The sequence below is a fragment of the Anabrus simplex genome, chromosome 5 (genome assembly GCF_040414725.1).
Source record: "Anabrus simplex isolate iqAnaSimp1 chromosome 5, ASM4041472v1, whole genome shotgun sequence".
Classification (NCBI taxonomy): domain Eukaryota; kingdom Metazoa; phylum Arthropoda; class Insecta; order Orthoptera; family Tettigoniidae; genus Anabrus; species Anabrus simplex.
The window spans coordinates 179734283-179752584 of record NC_090269.1 but is presented as its reverse complement, the minus strand read 5'-3'; the positions used below and the strand labels follow the sequence as shown (position 1 = coordinate 179752584).

The following is an 18302-nucleotide window of genomic DNA, read 5'->3' as shown; positions in this document are numbered from 1 at the left end:
GAATGTCTCTTCCATTGCCTTTCGAGTTCTTGCCACTATATCTATATCATCGGCATAAGCAAGTATCTGCACTGATCTATAAAAAATTGTTCCCTTATTCAGGAGGTTTGCATCTCTCATCACCTTCTCCAAGACAACATTAAAAAGGAGACATGCCAGCGCATCTCCCTGCCGTACTCCATTTTGAATATTTAATGTCTCAGACATAATTCCACCCGCTCCTATACTACTTCAAGTCCCACCCATTGTCATTCTCACCAGCCTTACCAATTTTCCAGGAATACCCAGTTCAAGCACAGCATGGTACAATTGCTCTCTGTCTATACTACCATATGCTCCTTTGCAGTCAATGAAGAGGTGATGCGTGCCAATCCCAAATTTGATTGTCTTCTCTAAAATTTGCCTTAAGGTGAAAATCTCATCTATAGTGGACTTTCCTGGGATGAATCCACACTGATAAATCCCAGTCTCTCCCTGAACAATTGGGAGAAGACGGTCAAATAGAATGTTGGAGAATACTTTATATACCAAGTTAAGTAGCGTAATTCCTCTATAGCTTTCACACTCAAGCTGATCCCCTTTCTTATATATAGGACATATCATTCCTTCTTCCCATTGTTTAGGCATTTTCTCCTCATCCCATACTGACGTAGCTATTTTTAGGAAAGTCCGTTCCAATTCATTGCCACCTTGCTTGAGCAGTTCCACTGGAATATAATCTGTTCCTGTTGCCTTGTTATTCTTCAATTTCTTCATGGCAGTTATCACCTCTTCTAAAGTTGGTGGACCTATATTTTCGTCAGGGTCATTTTCATCTTGCGCATCAACTGAGTGTCTTGTTATAATTCTGAAGTTCAGGAGTCTATCAAAATTTCGCCACCATCTTTCACATAACTCTTTCCCCTCGCTAACAATTTTTCCTGTTTCTTCCTTTATCAGGCTAGTTTTGCCACAGAAGGGTTTCCGTGCAGCATTTACCTCCCTGTAAAATTTCCTCACCTCATTTTAATTTCTCGGAAGCTCCATTTCTTCGATATTTGCCTTCATCCACTCTCTTTTTCCTCTGATGGATATTCTTTTCAATCCTCCGTTTTTCTTTATAGACTTCCTTCATTCCTCTTATACAATTTGACTGCAATGTCCTTCTGTATGCCATGTTCTTCTCTTCTGTTGCTATTTCACACTCAGTGTCAAACCAAGGAGATCTTTTATATCTTGTTTCAATTCCCAGTGTTCCATTTGCTGATGTCCCCACTGCATTTTTAATCATTTCCCACTGATACTCAATGTCGTTGCATTCTCCAGTATTTTCAAGGATCTGTATTATCCTCTCCTGGTATTGCTTTTTAACTTCAGATAATTCTAGAGCTGTTATATTGTATTTTGGTATGTTAGTTCGGGTTCCTTTGAATGCACTGGAGATCCTGGCCCTAATTCGTGCACGTACCAGGAAATGGTCTGAGTCTATATTTGGGTATCTGAGACTCCTCAAATCCAAGAGATCTGACTTGTCCCTTGCATCTATCAACACATGATCAATCTGGTTAACTATGTTTCCATCCGGTGATGTCCACGTTCCTTTATGTATATCTTTGTGTGGGAACAATGAGGAGCCCACAACCATATTTCTAGATACTGCAAATAATGTTAAGTCTCGTTCCATTATCATTGCTTACAGCAAGTTTGCTGTGGGGACCAATTGTTGGCTTATATATCTGTTCCCTTCCCACCTGAGCATTTAGATCACCCGCAACTATTTTAATGTCATGGCGTGGCAACCATGATATGTTCTTTCTAAAAGTTCATAGAACAATTCTTTCTCTTCTTCCTCAGATTCTTGTTGGTGCATGGGCATTAATTATAGAGTAATTAAAGAATTTACCCTTTATCCTGAGTACTGACATTCTTGGACTAATAGGTGTAAACCCAATTACAACATGCTTTAGCTGGTGGTGTACCACAAATCCTGTGCCGAACTCGTGCTCCTCCTTGCTACAGCTATAGAATATACTAGCTTCTTGCTTTTCTACGATTACACTTCTGGTCCACCTTACTTCTTGTAGAGCTACGATACTCTGTTTCAGCTTCATTGTTTGGTTCAGCAGCACCTTTAGGGCTCCTGGGCGATAAAAGGATCTCACATTCCAGGTTCCAATATATAAATCTGACTTACGCTTTATATTTCTCTTCTTTCTTTCATGCACTGATGGTCGATTATCATTATCCTTTTCCACACCAAGTTTGTCTCCATTGATCAGTCCGGCTTTCTTTCGTTGAAGTTTTGCAACTTGACCTTTTTTACGGAGTGGGGTGTCGGCCCTACATCCAACCTCTTCCGCAGGACGGGTAATTTTTAATCAGGGTTTTCTTCCCTTAGCCTTTGGAGAACCAACCCACATACTACAAGGCAGCAGCATCTTCACCATAGCCCCGTTAGCTGCCACTTTTCAGGGTTCCTTCTGGGCCTCACAGCTACCAAAGCAGTCACAGGGCACACGCAGTCCCCACTGTACATCACCCCACCAGGCAATCCCTTAGTTTATGACGTTGCCCGTCTCCCACGACGTGCACGAGGGGTTGGACTTATTGGAATTTTAATATTATTAACAAATAAAATACGAAAATCAAACAATAATTTTGGTTTTTCCGAGATGTCATTTCAATTTAGGCCTGCATTAAAATATTGGTCCAAGTGTATAAAACAATTTTCAGTAGCATCAAGTAATGGTCCTTTGCTTACAACCTGCAATACTTCAATATCTTGATTGAAATCAGTAAAAGTGTTTCAATTCCTGCATATGTTGGCCAACTGCAGAGAACCTGTCATACTTTATAGGATTAACGTGTTCTGCGTATCCGATTTTAAAGCTACGTCCAGTTCAACCTACATAAGAGCAAGAACAGTCTTTACAGCAAAATCTATAGACTCCTGACTTAGAAAAAGAATTACCTTTATTTATTGAGGTGGAGCTGTGCAATAAATCTAAACTCCTAAACTAATAAATCTAAACTAGTCCCAAGTAAATGTTGTAACTTAATTAGTTCAACGTTATTTTGTATTGAAAAGGTGGACTTTTTCATTACCAGTTTCTGTTAATAGATTTTACTCAAAATCTTTTGTGTTAGCACAGGTGTATATTAATCTAACATTTATAATGGTGTATTTAAAGTGAGATTCTTGTCGGCCAATTTCTTCTGTATTTTCTAACATCACAATAACAAGAACTTTGTAGTAGATTTATCTCGTATTTCATTTTGTGTAATGATATATTTTATTGTAAACTTAATCAGTGTGTTGAAAGTGCGATTGTTGTTGGCCAATTTCATTTGTATTATTTATCATTGTGACTATGTTAAAAACATTTTTCCCATGTTTCTAAAAAATACCTGTCGTGCAATATTGTGTTGTGGCGGCAACATCACTTCAAGCGGCATTGCAGTGTGAGCAGCATTTTGTGCATGTCATGTGCAAAATTACTCAGGCCCACCTATAGTTTAGGTGTATGTTGATATTGTTTTCTTAATGTACTGCCAATATTTAGCAGTCAAGATAGATCAAGTTCTTTTTACCTGCCATATGATTTCATTTCTCACCTTATTACCGTATAATCTCGAATACCACCTGCCACTGAATAAGACCCGCACCCTTATTTTGAAAGAAATAAAAAAATTTTTAAAGTGAAGTCTAAATTATTCACAATCTTTACTAACACACATCAAATTATTAGAAAATACAAATAAAAGTAAACAAACATTTCCAGAACGATATCTAACGAGTTCATTCATCATCAACATCATCATCATCATCATCATGATCAGTACCAACTTCGGAACTTTCATCACCATCACCTTCCCACAAAATGTCAACATCGCTGCTAGATTTCCTGAAGCTCTTCTGTATGAGGTCTCCAGGGATACGATTCCATGCCGTCAAAATTCACTAACACAGCAGCTGAACTTCCGGGCGCTGAATGCGACCAGTTGGCGTCAGTGTGTGATTATCAGCCGCCATCCATTCTGTATAGAGCTGTTTCAAGGCTGCTTTAAATGGGCGGTTCACGCAGACATCTAGAGGCTGTAGCATAGACGTCATCCCGCCCGGAATGACTGCTAGGTCGGTTTTCCCATCCTTGATATGTTTCTTCACAGCGTCTGTTGTGTGACCGCGGTAACTGTCAAGAACAGGCAAGCTCTTTTGTTCCAATAATGCACCAGGGCGACGTTGCCAGACACACTTTACCCAGTCTTCCACAAGTGAACTGTCCATCCAGCTAGAGTTCTGAGATCTGTCGATAACACCAGCGGGAAGATTTTTAGGAAGCGTCTTTCGCTAGAGAACAATGTACTGCGGCAATTTGGTTCTGTTGCCGAGAATACACAACATTACCGTACACCATTGTTTTTCATTACAACCTGTTCTAATGGCAACACTTTTCGCACCCTTAACATTCACAGTCCTGACAATGGTATTTCAAAGTAGACTGGCGTCTGATCTGCATTGCCAATTCTCATCGCAGGCACCAGGAAGATGCTGTGAAATTGAGGTACGTCTTTGTAAGCTCAACCCATTTCTTTTATAAAAATTACAAACCCATCCTCAGGTTGCCTTAAACCCTTCCGATGAACGTTCTTTTGCAATCTCTAATGCATTTAGCTGACACATTTCGGCTGACAAACCATATTCCAATTCCCACCTTTCTGTCACATATTTATAAAGTTTTCTTTTAATTTCTGGAAACTGTACACTCAGTCCACAAAAAGCTCTACGATCACCACTACATGTTAATAGCACATTTTTCTTCTTTCTCCAATCGCAAATACACGACTCGTCAATATTGTATTTCCTACCGGCAGCATGATTTCCAATAATTTTGGCTTCCCAAACTACTTTCAGTTTCTCACTCGCAGTAAAAGATCACAAACGCTTTGTGGAATTCATGTTGATATTCCGAGAACGTGCATGAGACTGACGCCAAGCGCAGAAGTAGCGTATACTGAGAGCTGAGAGAGCATTGTTGCCAAGCCGCGGCGGCGATGATGCCCGATTTATGCGCATTCAGAAAGATAAATTTCCCAAAATTTTAAATAAGACCCGCACCCAATTTTAGAAGCCATAATTTCAAAAAAACAGTGCGGGTGGTATTCGAGATTATACAGTACAGTATATTACCTGTAATGGGGATTTGCCTTGTTGGTGGTAAATCTATCTATCTACCTCGAAACAGTGCAGCTCCACTCCCAACTGAGGTGAAATGCACATACCATTTCAACCCCCATGGAAGCCCTCCTGCTATTTTTAAATCTCTGACAGTACAAGGAATCAAACCTGGTCCCTGAGTATGGCAACTAATAATACTAACAGTTATGCTACGGAGGTGGACAACTAATAAATATATACAACACCTTCTCATGTAATGTAAAGACAAATGCAAATTATAGTACTTGCACTCTCTCTCCCGTGGTATTCAGCACAAGGAGAAGCTGCACACTAATAACCTTTTCTAAATGACGGAAAAATGGCAACAGCTGAAACTGGAAATGTTATGGCCGAGGCATGCAATTCAGAAAATAGAGAAAAGATCATGTTTAATTTATGGAATGTGAATTGGGTTAATCAAAGACATGCAGTCAATATTTGTTGTCACGCACCTCATCCAGCCTCACCTTGGAGTGAGAATCGTTCTCCTCACTTCCACTAGAAGGCCGTGGAGAATCAGCAGCAGCAAACAGCTGGGCAAGAGAGGGGCTAGGAGAGGCAGGTATGCTTGTAGGTGTTGAGCTCTGGATGACACGACGAGGCTTGGGACCTGGCTTGCGGCGAGCTGCAACCAAACATTTTCCTAATGTTTGTGCCAAAACTGAAAACACAACAGAAAACTAACTTACTCAGATAATAACACATCAGTGCGAGCTCAGAGCAATTACTTATCATTCCAATGTGATCATCATCTTCAGAATTCTCCTTTGCTTCACTGATTTTGTTATCAACAATTTGTTTCCAAATTTATAACTGAGTGTGTTTTTCCATACGTAGACATCAACACCTATTCAATTTCCTTTCTTGATAAGCTTATATTCCTCTTTCTTCCTACCATACAGAATGCTCTTCAGTAGCTTTGGTTTTGTCTTGTAACTTGCACTGTTAATGTAGATCACCTGCCCATTCACCACGAGACCAAAAGTCAAAAAGAATACATGGACAGAAGTTTTTGAGAAATTATTGTAGACAACCTCTTATTTTTCAGCATTTAAAGACACTTTTATTCTTGATTGCACGGAATACAGAAAATAATAGTAATCCACCAGCTGTAATAATCACATAATCACATTTCAGTTGAGAATTGTAGTGTAGATACGGTATATAGATAGTTTCTTGCCTGTTATATTCATGTGTATCTTTGTGTATGGTAACCCCTTTGATACTTCAGCATTTAACCAAATGGCACTTCATTTCCATTAGAGCACAGAAGGATAAAATAGTACTAATAATAATTTGTCTATGCATTTAACTTTGTTGGTAATCCTTGAGTAATTTTTGCAAATTTCAAACTTTAATTGCTTTTTTTCATTTCTGTTTGAGCTTAGTAATAACCTATTGGAATTAGGATACGTCTGAACGTATTTAAACATTATTGTAGTGTATTGCAGTATCTTATAATATATAAGTAATAATAATAACAACGTAAACGTTTCCCACCTTTTCAATACTAAAATATATTCACAAAATTATAAATTACACGGTACTAGTTTCGACCCATCTAGGGGTCATCATCAGCCGTATTGGAGCAAAGATCATTTTTGGCGAAATCCTAAGAAAATGTTATTTTAAAGAATAACAAGTGAAATGATCTTTGCTCCAATACGGCTGATGATGACCCCTAGATAGGTCGAAACTAGTACCGTGTAATTTATAATTTTGTGAATATATTTTAGTATTGAAAAGGTGGAAACGTTTACGTTGTTGTTATTATTATTATTATTATATATTATTCTCAGTTCAATACGGACCAAAAACATGAAATTCATAACCATCAATTGCAGTATCTTATCAGAAATTAGCGTGCTCATTCTATTATTGTGCAATATTTGTGTAGAAGCAGTATCTGTAGAAACTCTCGTACTAGAATTCCGTTGCTGTAATAAGGATAGGCATAACTGCAGTTCAAAATTGTGTAATTATTGTGTATTCCTTTCGGTATTCAGTAATTAAAAGCAGTTTTCATCCTGTCAGGGTGATGTAGGATAAAAATATAGTACGACTAAGTAGTATTGTAGTGTAGTAGTATATTATCAAATCAAATCAAAATCTCTATTTGCAAATGAGGTGTCTACCTCGGTGGCAAATGGTACACTAAAATATATTATTGCCGAGCACTTTAATTACAAAATAACAAGACAAGAAGAAAATTTTTCTAGAATATAATATACAATTTACACCAACAATTTTTTCTATTAAACAAACAGATCATCCTTAATAAATTTATATTGTTTACAAAATTCTACTTATAATATCTCCTATACTTACAAACATAGTCAACTCATATACAGTATGTGAAATTACTTCAAATAATACTATGCAACTGATATAAGATTAAAATTTACATTGCATTTATTTACTTTTTATTTTTATTTTTACCCATTTTGGAACCTAAGTAGCATAACGACCTGCTGCGTCCTAACCAGAGCCCTTTTTGCCACCACTTTTCAGAGTTCCTGAAGGGGCCTTCACAGCTACTGTAGCGGTCCCAGGGCCCTCGAAGTCCCCACTGTACTTCACCCCTACAGGCAGTCCCCTACTTTGGCTGTCCAACTCCTTAGACCAGGGGATGGAATTAATTTAATCACACACATTTTTTTTTTTTAACAATAACCTGCACTGGTCGAATGCCCTCTACCATTTGATTTATTTTCTCTGTTGCTGTTTATTCTCTTCTTGAATATCTGTACAGATTTTGGAAAGGGATCAAACACTACCCCTGGTAAACTGTTCCACTCCTTCACGCCCTTCCCAATGAATGAAAACTTACCCCCAATCGCTTCTGCTAAAATTCCTTCTAATTTTATACTTGTGGTCAGTTCTGCCGATATAATTATTTTCCAACGGAAGCCTCTCACGGATTTCTCCCCATGCTTCTTCTCCTTTATAGGCTCTATGTAATCCTATAAGTCTAGTTTTCTCCCTTCTCTTACTTAAAGTTTCCCACCCAAGTTCCTCTAACATTTCTGATACACTACTGTTTCTCCTGAAATCCCCTGTTACAAAACTTGCTGCTTTCCTCCGCACACTATTTCTTTTATTAGGTATTCTTGGTGAGGATCCCAAACACTGTTTGCATGTTGCAATAATGGACGAACCATACTTAAGTATCTTTTTTCTTTTACTTCTTTGTTGCATCCTTTAAGTAGCCTCATTATGACATGTAACGATCTGTATGCTTTCCCAACAATGTCATCAACATGACCCTTCCAGAGCAAATTACTTTCAAATCTCACACATAAGTATTAGCACTTGCCATCTTTTGGGATAACTACCTCATCCAAAGTATATTCAAATTCAGTTTTAAAGCTCCTGTTTGTAAATGATGTAACAGTTGATTTGCCTCCATAAACCTTCATATTATTTTCTTCAACCCATTGTTGGATACTCTCAAGGTCCCTTTGTAATTCTGAACAATTCTCAATGTTATTTATTTCCCTATAAACAATTATATCATCTGCATACAATCTTATTTTTGATGTTATATTGTTCCCTAAATCATTTGTGTATATTAAGAAAAGTAATGGACCGATTATACTACCCTGTGCAATTCCCTTCCAAACTTTCTCTTCCTGTGATATATTATTTCCTACTTTGACTTTCTGAACCCTTGAATTGAGAAATGTTCTTATCCAGCGTATAACCCTTACGTCCAATCCTATTCCCTCCAATTTCTTTAATAATATTCCATGTTCCACTCTATCAAGGGCTTTGGAAAGATCTATGGCTATGCAATCTAAATTACTTTATTTCATGTGATCCTTGTGTACTAACATAGACATTATTTCTTTCCTTTCATTTTTAATTGTGCACACATTAAGTTCATTTCTTTTCTTTTTATTATTCCATAAAGAATAGTTAAGGAGTGCGAGTGTAGGAACTGTGGGTGTGACCTGGCATTAGGGAGTATGAGGGAGGAGTTGGAGAGTTTGAGGGAGATAATGAAGATTCTCTCAAGAGGACAGGAAGGAAAATAGACCTCCCTCAAACAATGTACAGGATACAGCAGGTGTAAAAGAGGGATGGGAACGAAAAGGGAGGATTGTAGAAGACAGGTGGTCTAATCTTTTAAGTGGAAGGACATTGCAGGCGAAGGGCTCTATTCCAGGATCAGAATTCAGGACAGGTGTCTATGAGAAATCGGTATGAAGTAAAACAACAGAGGGAAGCTGAGGAACAAGGAACTGCTGCTGAGAAGTGTGAAAGTAGGAGGAAAGGAAAAGGTAGGAAAAAGAAATGTAGAGTGGAGGATAGGAAAAGATAGGTGGAACAGGGTCATGGGAGGAAAAAGAGGAGGAGGAAGTAGCTTCTGCAGCTGTCAAGAAAGATAAGGCTGACCAGGAGGGGAGGGGATCAAATGAGGTGGGTAGGGTTGATGTTCTGGTCATGAGGTTTCCATTGTTAGACATGAGGGGAAAGTGTGTGGAGGAAAGGGAACCAGGGTAGAGCGTTATCCAGGAATTAGATTCAGGCAGATGTTGAGGAAAGTAGAAGAGAAGGAGGAGGGAAAAGAGAAGACGGTAGTGTTTCACGTTGGTATAAACAATGTAAGGCAAGCAGGTATAAGCACCAACATAGCTGGGGATGTGTGGGATCTGGTAAATACAGCATGAGTGAAATTTAAGGAAGCGGAGATTGTTATCAGTGGAATACTGTGTAGGAGGGATACTGACTGGAAGGTGATTGGGGATTTAAAAGAAACTATGGAGTGGATATGTGGGAAACTGGGAGTGAGATTCCAGATCCTAATGGATGGGTAGGAGATAGGGATCTGCGTTCAGATGGCCTTCACTTAAACCGTAGTGGTACATGTAAGTTCGGAAATTTGTTTAGAAGGGTTACCGGGAGGTATATTCAGGGAAATCGAATGGTCTAGGGAGCGGTGATGAGGGTACAGGGATTTGGAAGCCAAGTAGGGATGACATAAAAATGTTAGTGCTGAACTGTAGAAGTAGTGTAAAAGAAAGGAATAGAATTATGTAATTTAATAGATATAAACTAACCAGATAATGTAATAGGAGTTAAATCATGGCTGAGAAATGATATAATGGATGCAGGCATTTTCTCACAGAACTGGAGTGTGTATAGGAAAGGAATGGTAGAAGGCGAAGTTTTCACACTGGTGAAAGAAAAATTTGTAAGCCACGAAAAAGTTAAAGATGACAAAAATGAAATTCTAGGTGTAAGGCTCATCTCTAAAGATAATAGGCAACTTTATGTCCTTCGAGGGTACAGACCACGAAAGGGTAGCGCTGATGCTGATCTGGAATTATTCGATAAGATAATCAGCTATATGGGAAACGATATGGAAAGGAACATGATTGTAGCGGGTGATCTCAATTTACCAATTCAGTAATTATTTTGTTCTACTGTGTTTCCACAAATTTACTGTACATACAGAGACCTGATTTTAGTGTATGAACTTTTTATATTCCTGAAGGACATATGAATAATCACAAATAATTGCATCATGAATCTGTTTCTTCAAAGGCCGGTCTCCACTGATTAACATTTAACAACAGTGTTAAATGTTAAGAGCGTTAACCCCTTCAGTGACAGGTTCTGGCAGACCACCTGAGCCAGAAAGGTGAGGTTTATTTCAGAGGAAATTATTTACTTTTAGGAAGCAAGGAATGAGTAACAATTATTAAGGGAACACATTCATGTATTACTCAAGGTTAATAAAAATTTAGTTTACACTCCACACTTTATTTTTACAGTAGGCCTGACATGGTTTCATAAAATATTGGTGTTTTGAGAATACTGTCCTGTGACCAATACCTTTTTAATTTAGGCTTTTGTATTATTCCCATTAATAACACTAATGGAATAAACTATCAAATTTCATAAGAGTTTGTTTCTTTCCAAAACTGTGCCCTTATATGCAGAGATTTATTTACAAGTTTTTTCAATGCAGTTACAGCATACAAATTTGTTTCGGTCACTATCAAATTTACAACTTCACCCATTAGAAACAGTTCAAAACAGTCAATCGCACTCATCTCAGGTAATAATCCAACCCTTGCACCAGGATTTCCCGTAAGTGGAATTATATTAGGTCACACACTATCCCCAGGCTTACAAATTTTTCACACGAATGCATGTTCAACATCTCCTACCATCACCTTAGCTTCTGATGTAATATCTTCTTCACTTTCACCAGAAATACTAAGAAGGTCATCATCCGAATAGTCAATAAAATCATTATCACTACTATCAGAAATACTAATGTCACTTAGAGATTCATCTTCGATGCAGTTCCTTGTTTTGTATTCAGACAAACATCCCTTCCGTTTCGCACTCGCCATTTCTGTTTACCTCTTCAGCTGGCCAGTGATTGTATATGTAAAGTAGAGAAGATAAAGCATATTTCAGGCCAGAGACTTGATGAATACAGCTGGAAACCCTCCCGCCACATGTTCAGAATGCTAAAAATCATTTTTCAAAGAGGTTACAGTACCCTAGAAATTATTGGGCGATCGCAAAATGAACACTGCAGCTAAACGAGAATTTCTCGGGCGGTGACGTTATGGGCAAGCGTGGGCCAACCGAGAATTTCTCAGGCGTGCCACTGAAGAGGTTAAATGTTAACTGATGACACAATCAACATGTTAAATGTTAAATACTGTTTCATTTAACATTGTATCCACACTTCATAAACATGTTAAACTTGACTTCCTTTGTTTTTATACAGGTAGTTCAATTTGTGTTAATACATTTAGGTGGTGTCTAATATTTTCAAGCAAAGACAATGTACTCAGATGAAGAGAATTTGGCCTTTGGTAATGCCACTGTTGCTTCTTGTTATAATTTAGAAATGCAGTTATATTAGGCACAATTCCTCCCCCCATCCTGCTCATTGCTTCAAAAGCAAAGCAAGTATACACTTCGCCCGCTCCCACCCCTGACTTCCGACTTTTCTGAACTTTTTACCATTCTCGACTATACTGGGAGCGGAGGGATGCTAGTTTTATCGATGCACTCATGGTAACAATTATAGATGATTTCAGCTTCCTGGAAACTGTCAGCTTTCTTTGCTTTATCTCTGTACTCTTTGATTATTGTTGGATGCGCTTGGGTTATTGTTGGATGCGCTTGAGAACGGTTCAATCAATCAATCAATCAATCAATACTGATCTGCATTTAGGGCAGTCGTCCAGGTGGCAGATTCCCTGCCTGTTGCTTTCCTAGCCTTTTCCTAAATGATTTCAAAGAAATTGGAAATTTATTGAACGTCTCCCTTGGTAAGTTATTCCAATCCCTAACTCCCCTTCCTATAAATGAATATTTGCCCCAGTTTGTCCTCTTGAATTCCAACTTTATCTTCATATTGTGATCTTTCCTACTTTTATAAACGCCATTCAAACTTATTCGTCTACTAATGTCATTCCACGCTAACTCTCCGCTGAGAGCCCGGAACACACCACTCAGTCGAGCAGCTCCTCTTCTTTCTCTCAATTCTTCCCAACCCAAACATTGCAACATTTTTGTAACGCTACTCTTTTGTCGGAAATCACCCAGAACAAATCGAGCTGCTTTTCTTTGGATTTTTTCCAGTTCTTGAATCAGGTAATCCTGGTGAGGGTCCCATACACTGGAACCATACTCTAGTTGGGGTCTTACCAGAGACTAATATGCACTCTCCTTTACATCCTTACTACAATCCCTAAACACCCTCATAACCATGTGCAGAGATCTGTACCCTTTATTTACAATCCCATTTATGTGATTACCCCAATGAAGATCTTTCCTTATATTAACACCTAGATACTTACAATGATCCCCAAAAGGAACTTTCACCCCATCAACGCAGTAATTAAAACTGAGAGGACTTTTCCTATTTGTGAAACTCACAACCTGACTTTTAACCCCGTTTATCATCATACCATTGCCTGCTGTCCATCTCACAACATTTTCGAGGTCACGCTGCAGTTGCTCACAATCTTGTAACTTATTTATCACTCTATAGAGAATAACATCATCCGCAAAAAAGCCTTACCTCTGATTCCACTCCTTTACTCACATCATTTATATATATAAGAAAACATAAAGGTCCGATAATACTGCCTTGAGGAATTCCCCTCTTAATTATTACAGTGTCAGATAAAGCTTCACCTGCCCTAATTCTCTGAGATCTATTTTCTAGAAATATAGCAACCCATTCAGTCACTCTTTTGTCTAGTCCAATTGCACTCATTTTTGCCAGTAGTCTCCCATGATCCACCCTATCAAATGCTTTAGACAGGTCAATCGCAATACAGTCCATTTGACCTCCAGAATCCAAGATATCTGCTATATCTTGCTGGAATCCTACAAGTTGAGCTTCAGTGGAATAACCTTTCCTAAAACCGAATTGCCTTCTATCGAACCAGTTATTAATTTCAAAAACATGTCTAATATAATCAGAAAGAATGCCTTCCCAAAGCTTACATACAATGCATGTCAAACTTACTGGCCTGTAATTTTTAGCTTTATGTCTATTACCTTTTCCTTTATACACAGGGGCTACTATAGCAACTCTCCATTCATCTGGTATAGCTCCTCCAACCAAACAATAATCAAATAAGTACTTCAGATATGGTACTATCTCCCAACCCATTGTCTTTAGTATATCCCCAGAAATCTGATCAATTCCAGCCGCTTTTCTAGTTTTCAACTTTTGTATCTTATTGTAAATGTTATTGTTATCATATGTAAATTTTATTACTTCTTTGGCCTTAGTCTCCTCCTCTATCTCGACATTATCCTTGTAACCAACAATCTTTACATACTGTTGACTGAATACTTCTGCCTTTTGAAGATCCTCACATACACACTCCCCTTGTTCATTAATTATTCCTGGAATGTCCTTCTTGGAACCTGTTTCTGCCTTAAAATACCTATACATACCCTTCCATTTTTCACTAAAATTCGTATGACTGCCAATTATGCTTGCCATCATGTTATCCTTAGCTGCCTTCTTTGCTAGATTCAATTTTCTAGTAAGTTCCTTCAATTTCTCCTTACTTCCACAGCCATTTCTAACTCTATTTCTTTCCAGTCTGCACCTCCTTCTTAGTCTCTTTATTTCTCTATTATAATAAGGTGGGTCTTTACCATTCCTGTTGGCTGTTGAGAGAGCTCTTGCATTACTGTAGTGATAAAGTAGTGAAAACCTATTGAAATAGCTTAATTTTGTGTATATCTGATTCATTTAGTGCTGTTTATATAGTGGTGTTTAGTGCTTGTTGGTAGAAATTGGGAGTAGTGATATTTATTTAAATTTTGTAACAAGTAAATCAGTTGGTCTTCAGTAAATTACGTTTTCTAGGTTAAGTAGGCTAGCTAGGTGTAACTTGTTTCGAATTTAGGTTTAGGAAATACTTTAGGTAATAATATTAACTTCAAAAATATTTGTAAATATCTGTAGGTTCGCTGGTTGTACTTACAAAGGCAGATTATCATAAGGAATAGTACCGTAACTTCTGCAGCAACTTCTCCGGTATTTCGTATAGATTTACGTTCAAACTATCGCGAAGGTAAAAATTTACTACATTAAAAAACATGATATGCCTGTAAACTTCCATTTAAAAAGAAGTTAAAGAGATTACACGGTAATAGTTAACAGTCGTTGTATTGTTATTGATTATTATCGTTCCTCATATTCAAATATTGCATTGTTGGCTAGTCGTGAACAATGGGTGTAGTGTAGTCAAGTAAATATAAATAAAAATCAACTGACCTTGTATTCCATTCATTTGTACTTCTGAGTAGGTAGTTAGTATCCGTAATTTATATTTCGCTCCCTCGATCTTTCATTATTCATGAGCCGTTAGCTAATAATAATAATAAAGTTCATATATCCCAGTCATTGCACTTCAAGTCCCTGGAGTAATAGTAGTTTTGATAGAAATATTTGAGAAATTATTGTAGACAACTTCGTATTTTTCAGTAGGCCAAATTAAGGACACTTTTTTTTTTCCTCCGTCCCGTGGAGTAGGGAAAATAATAGTAATCCACCAGCTGTAATAAACACATAACCACATTTCAGTAGAATTGTAGTGAAGATAAGGTATAATATATTAGATAGTATCTTGCCAGTTATATTCGTGTTTTTCTTCGTGTACGGCAATCCTTTTGATACTTAAGCATTTAACCAAACGCAGTGTAGTGTAGTGTAGATACATTGTAGTATAGATACAGTACATTTAGATAGTGTCGTATCTTGCCTGCTATATTCGTGTGTTATTTTTCGTGTGTATCTGTTAGACCGTAATACTAATAATAATTTGTCTAAGCATTTAGCTTCGTTGGTAATCTTTCAGTACAGTAGTTCTTGCAAATTTCATTTCTGTTGTGCTTAGTAGTGACATACGGTACGGTACCAGTATCGTAACTAGGATACGTCTGAAAGTAGTTTAAAAATTACTGTAGTGTACTGTACAGTAGTATACGAGTAATATCCTATTAGAATTTAGTGTGCTTATTTTATTATTGTAAAATATTTGTGTAGTACTGGTGTAGTAGAGGTATCCGTAGAAACTGTTACAAAAATACTGTTATTGAAATTAGGATAGGCTTGATTGCAGTTTGGAATTGTGTAGTTCTTGTGTATTACTTTCGATATTCAGCAATTAACAGCAGTTTTTATCCTGTTAGGGGTTGTAGGATAAAAAAAATAGAGCACGACTAAGTAGTATTGTAGTGTAGTCGTATATTAATTACCTTATTGTTGTGTACTATCCCAGACAATATATCCCTCCGTTCATTTTTTTTGCAAATAAGTTTGTTTTTTTTTTAATTTAAAATTTTTTTCCCCGTAAAGAATGGCTAAGGAGCGCGAGTGTACTTATTGTGGGTGTGGTGAGGCATTGAGGGGTATGAGGGAGGAGTTGGAAAGTTTGAGGGAGATAATTAGGATTCTCACAGAAGACAGGAAGGAAGATAGGACTCCTCAAATAATGTACAGGTTACAGTAGGTGTACAAGAGGGAGGGGAAGGAAAGGGAAGGGATGTAGAAGACAGGTGGTCTAATGTTCTAAGGGGAAGGAGATTGCAGGCTAAGGGCTCTATTCAGGATCAGAATTCAGGACAGGTGTCTGTGCGAAATCGGTACGAGTCACTCCAGGTAGAACAACAGAGGGAAGATGAGGGACAGGGAACTGTTGCTGAGATCCGTGGAAGTAGGAGGAAGGGAAAAGGTAGGAAAGGGAAATGTAGAGTAGAGGATAGGAAAAGACAGGTGGAACGGGGTCATGGGAAGGAGAAAAGGGAGGAGGAAGTAGCTTCTGCAGCTATCAAGAAAGATAGGGCTGACCAGGAGGGGAGGGGATCAAATGAGGTGGGTAGGGTTGAGGCTCTGGTCATGGGGGATTCCATCATTAGACATGTGGGGAAAGTGTGTGGAGGAAAGGGAACCAGGGTAGAATGTTATCCAGGAATTAGGTTGAGGCAGATGTTGAGGAAAGTAGAAGAGAGGAGGGAGGGGAAGGAGAAGGTGGTAGTGTTTCACGTTGGTACCAACAACGTAAGGCAAGCTGATATAAGTACCAACATAGTTGGAGATGTGTGGGATCTGGTAAATGCAGCACGGGTGAAATTTAAGAAAGAAAGCGGAGATTGTTATTAGTGGAATACTGTGTAGGAGGGATACTGACTGGAGGGTGATTGGGGATTTAAATGAGACTATGGAGTGGGTATGTGGGAAACTGGGAGTGAAATTTCTAGATCCTAATGGGTGGATAGGAGATAGGGATCTGCGCTCGGATGGCCTTCATTTAAACCGCAGTGGTATGTATAAGTTAGGAAATTTGTTTGGAAGGGTAATAGGAAGGTACATTCAGGGAAACGGGATGGCCTAGGGAGCTGTGATAAGGGAACAGGGAACTGGAAATCAAGTAGGGATGACATAAAATTGTTAGTGTTGAACAAGAAATTGCTTGCGGCCATCTAAGGGAGGTAAGCCACGTGTGATTACGTGTGTGTGTGGTGTATATATTATGATAACCTGGAACTGCCGAACACTTTGCTGGTGAAGTGCAAAGATAGAGTTATTTACCTGTTGTTGTAAATATTATGAGTGTTGCTGACAAACTTTCGCAAGAAAATTGGCAGGATTTATTACTAATGTTATCTGGAATCGTTGAAACAGACACTCTACAGTGAGATACAAGATTTGGTTATGTATGTTTTTTATTAAGTGTTTGTCAGATGTAATGATGTATATATCAGCCGTTTTGGTGTAGTGTGTTATTTTCATATATGTTATATCTGTAAATAACAGGAGGGCGTATGTAACCGCCCAGGCTTCTTCAGCCCTACTAATTTAATATAATATCATTTTACGCGATATCATTTGATATCAAGTTTATCCGCCATCGGCAATTATTTGTAATAACATATTTATTCAACGTCAATCATTTGTAATCAAGGCTTTTTGGAATCATATTGTATATATGATAACATTGTTTTATTATTTAAATTATGATATTATGTAGGATAAGAATTCATTATGTTGTAAATACGGTCAATATGTTGAGACATAGTTGTTTTCATTTCATCTCATGTTTGTGTATACGGAGGGTTATTCTTGAAGCTTGGGATTTTGCGTGAGTCATGGGTTTATTTTATGACCAAGGCTAGTAAACAGCGACCCGTGCGCGAGGCTTGCAAGCTGGTCAGCTATATCATCGCCACACCTTCTGGACTTGTCGAGGAAGAAGGGAAGGGGAGTTGATGCTTCGATCTATCGAATCAGATACTTCGTTGTATATGAGTTTTGAGATTGAACTGTTACCAAGAGTGGGGGTCAGCCCGGATATATACTCGTTCTCAAAACGAGAACGGGACCTTACGACCTTACGACCTAACTACGTGAACTCCATCACTACTACTTCTACTGTGAACATCTACTTTGAACGACGTGATTTGATTTTTGAAACAGTGTGTGGTCGCTCCGCGACATAGTTACTTTTGTACAATGTGTTATCGCTTCGATACACTACTTACGTGCGGTAATGTTATCGGATCTGCGTGACACGAAACAAGCTTACGGCTTGTGTGATAT

The 18302-nt window shown here is 38.1% G+C and overlaps 1 protein-coding gene across 11 annotated transcripts in view; it reads right to left on the bottom strand.

The window, feature by feature from the left end:
* The window catches only part of tou (toutatis), a 1002029-nt gene that overhangs the window by 468191 nt on the left and 515536 nt on the right, over positions 1–18302 (bottom strand). For 9 of the 11 annotated variants that reach the window (XM_067147191.2, XM_067147194.2, XM_067147190.2 and 6 more), the window contains one exon: positions 5650–5858. In XM_067147191.2, the coding sequence (XP_067003292.2) occupies positions 5650–5858 (209 nt within the window). The remainder of the gene's footprint in view (positions 1–5649; positions 5859–18302) is intronic. The other 2 variants (XM_067147195.2, XM_067147197.2) reach the window with 2 other exon arrangements.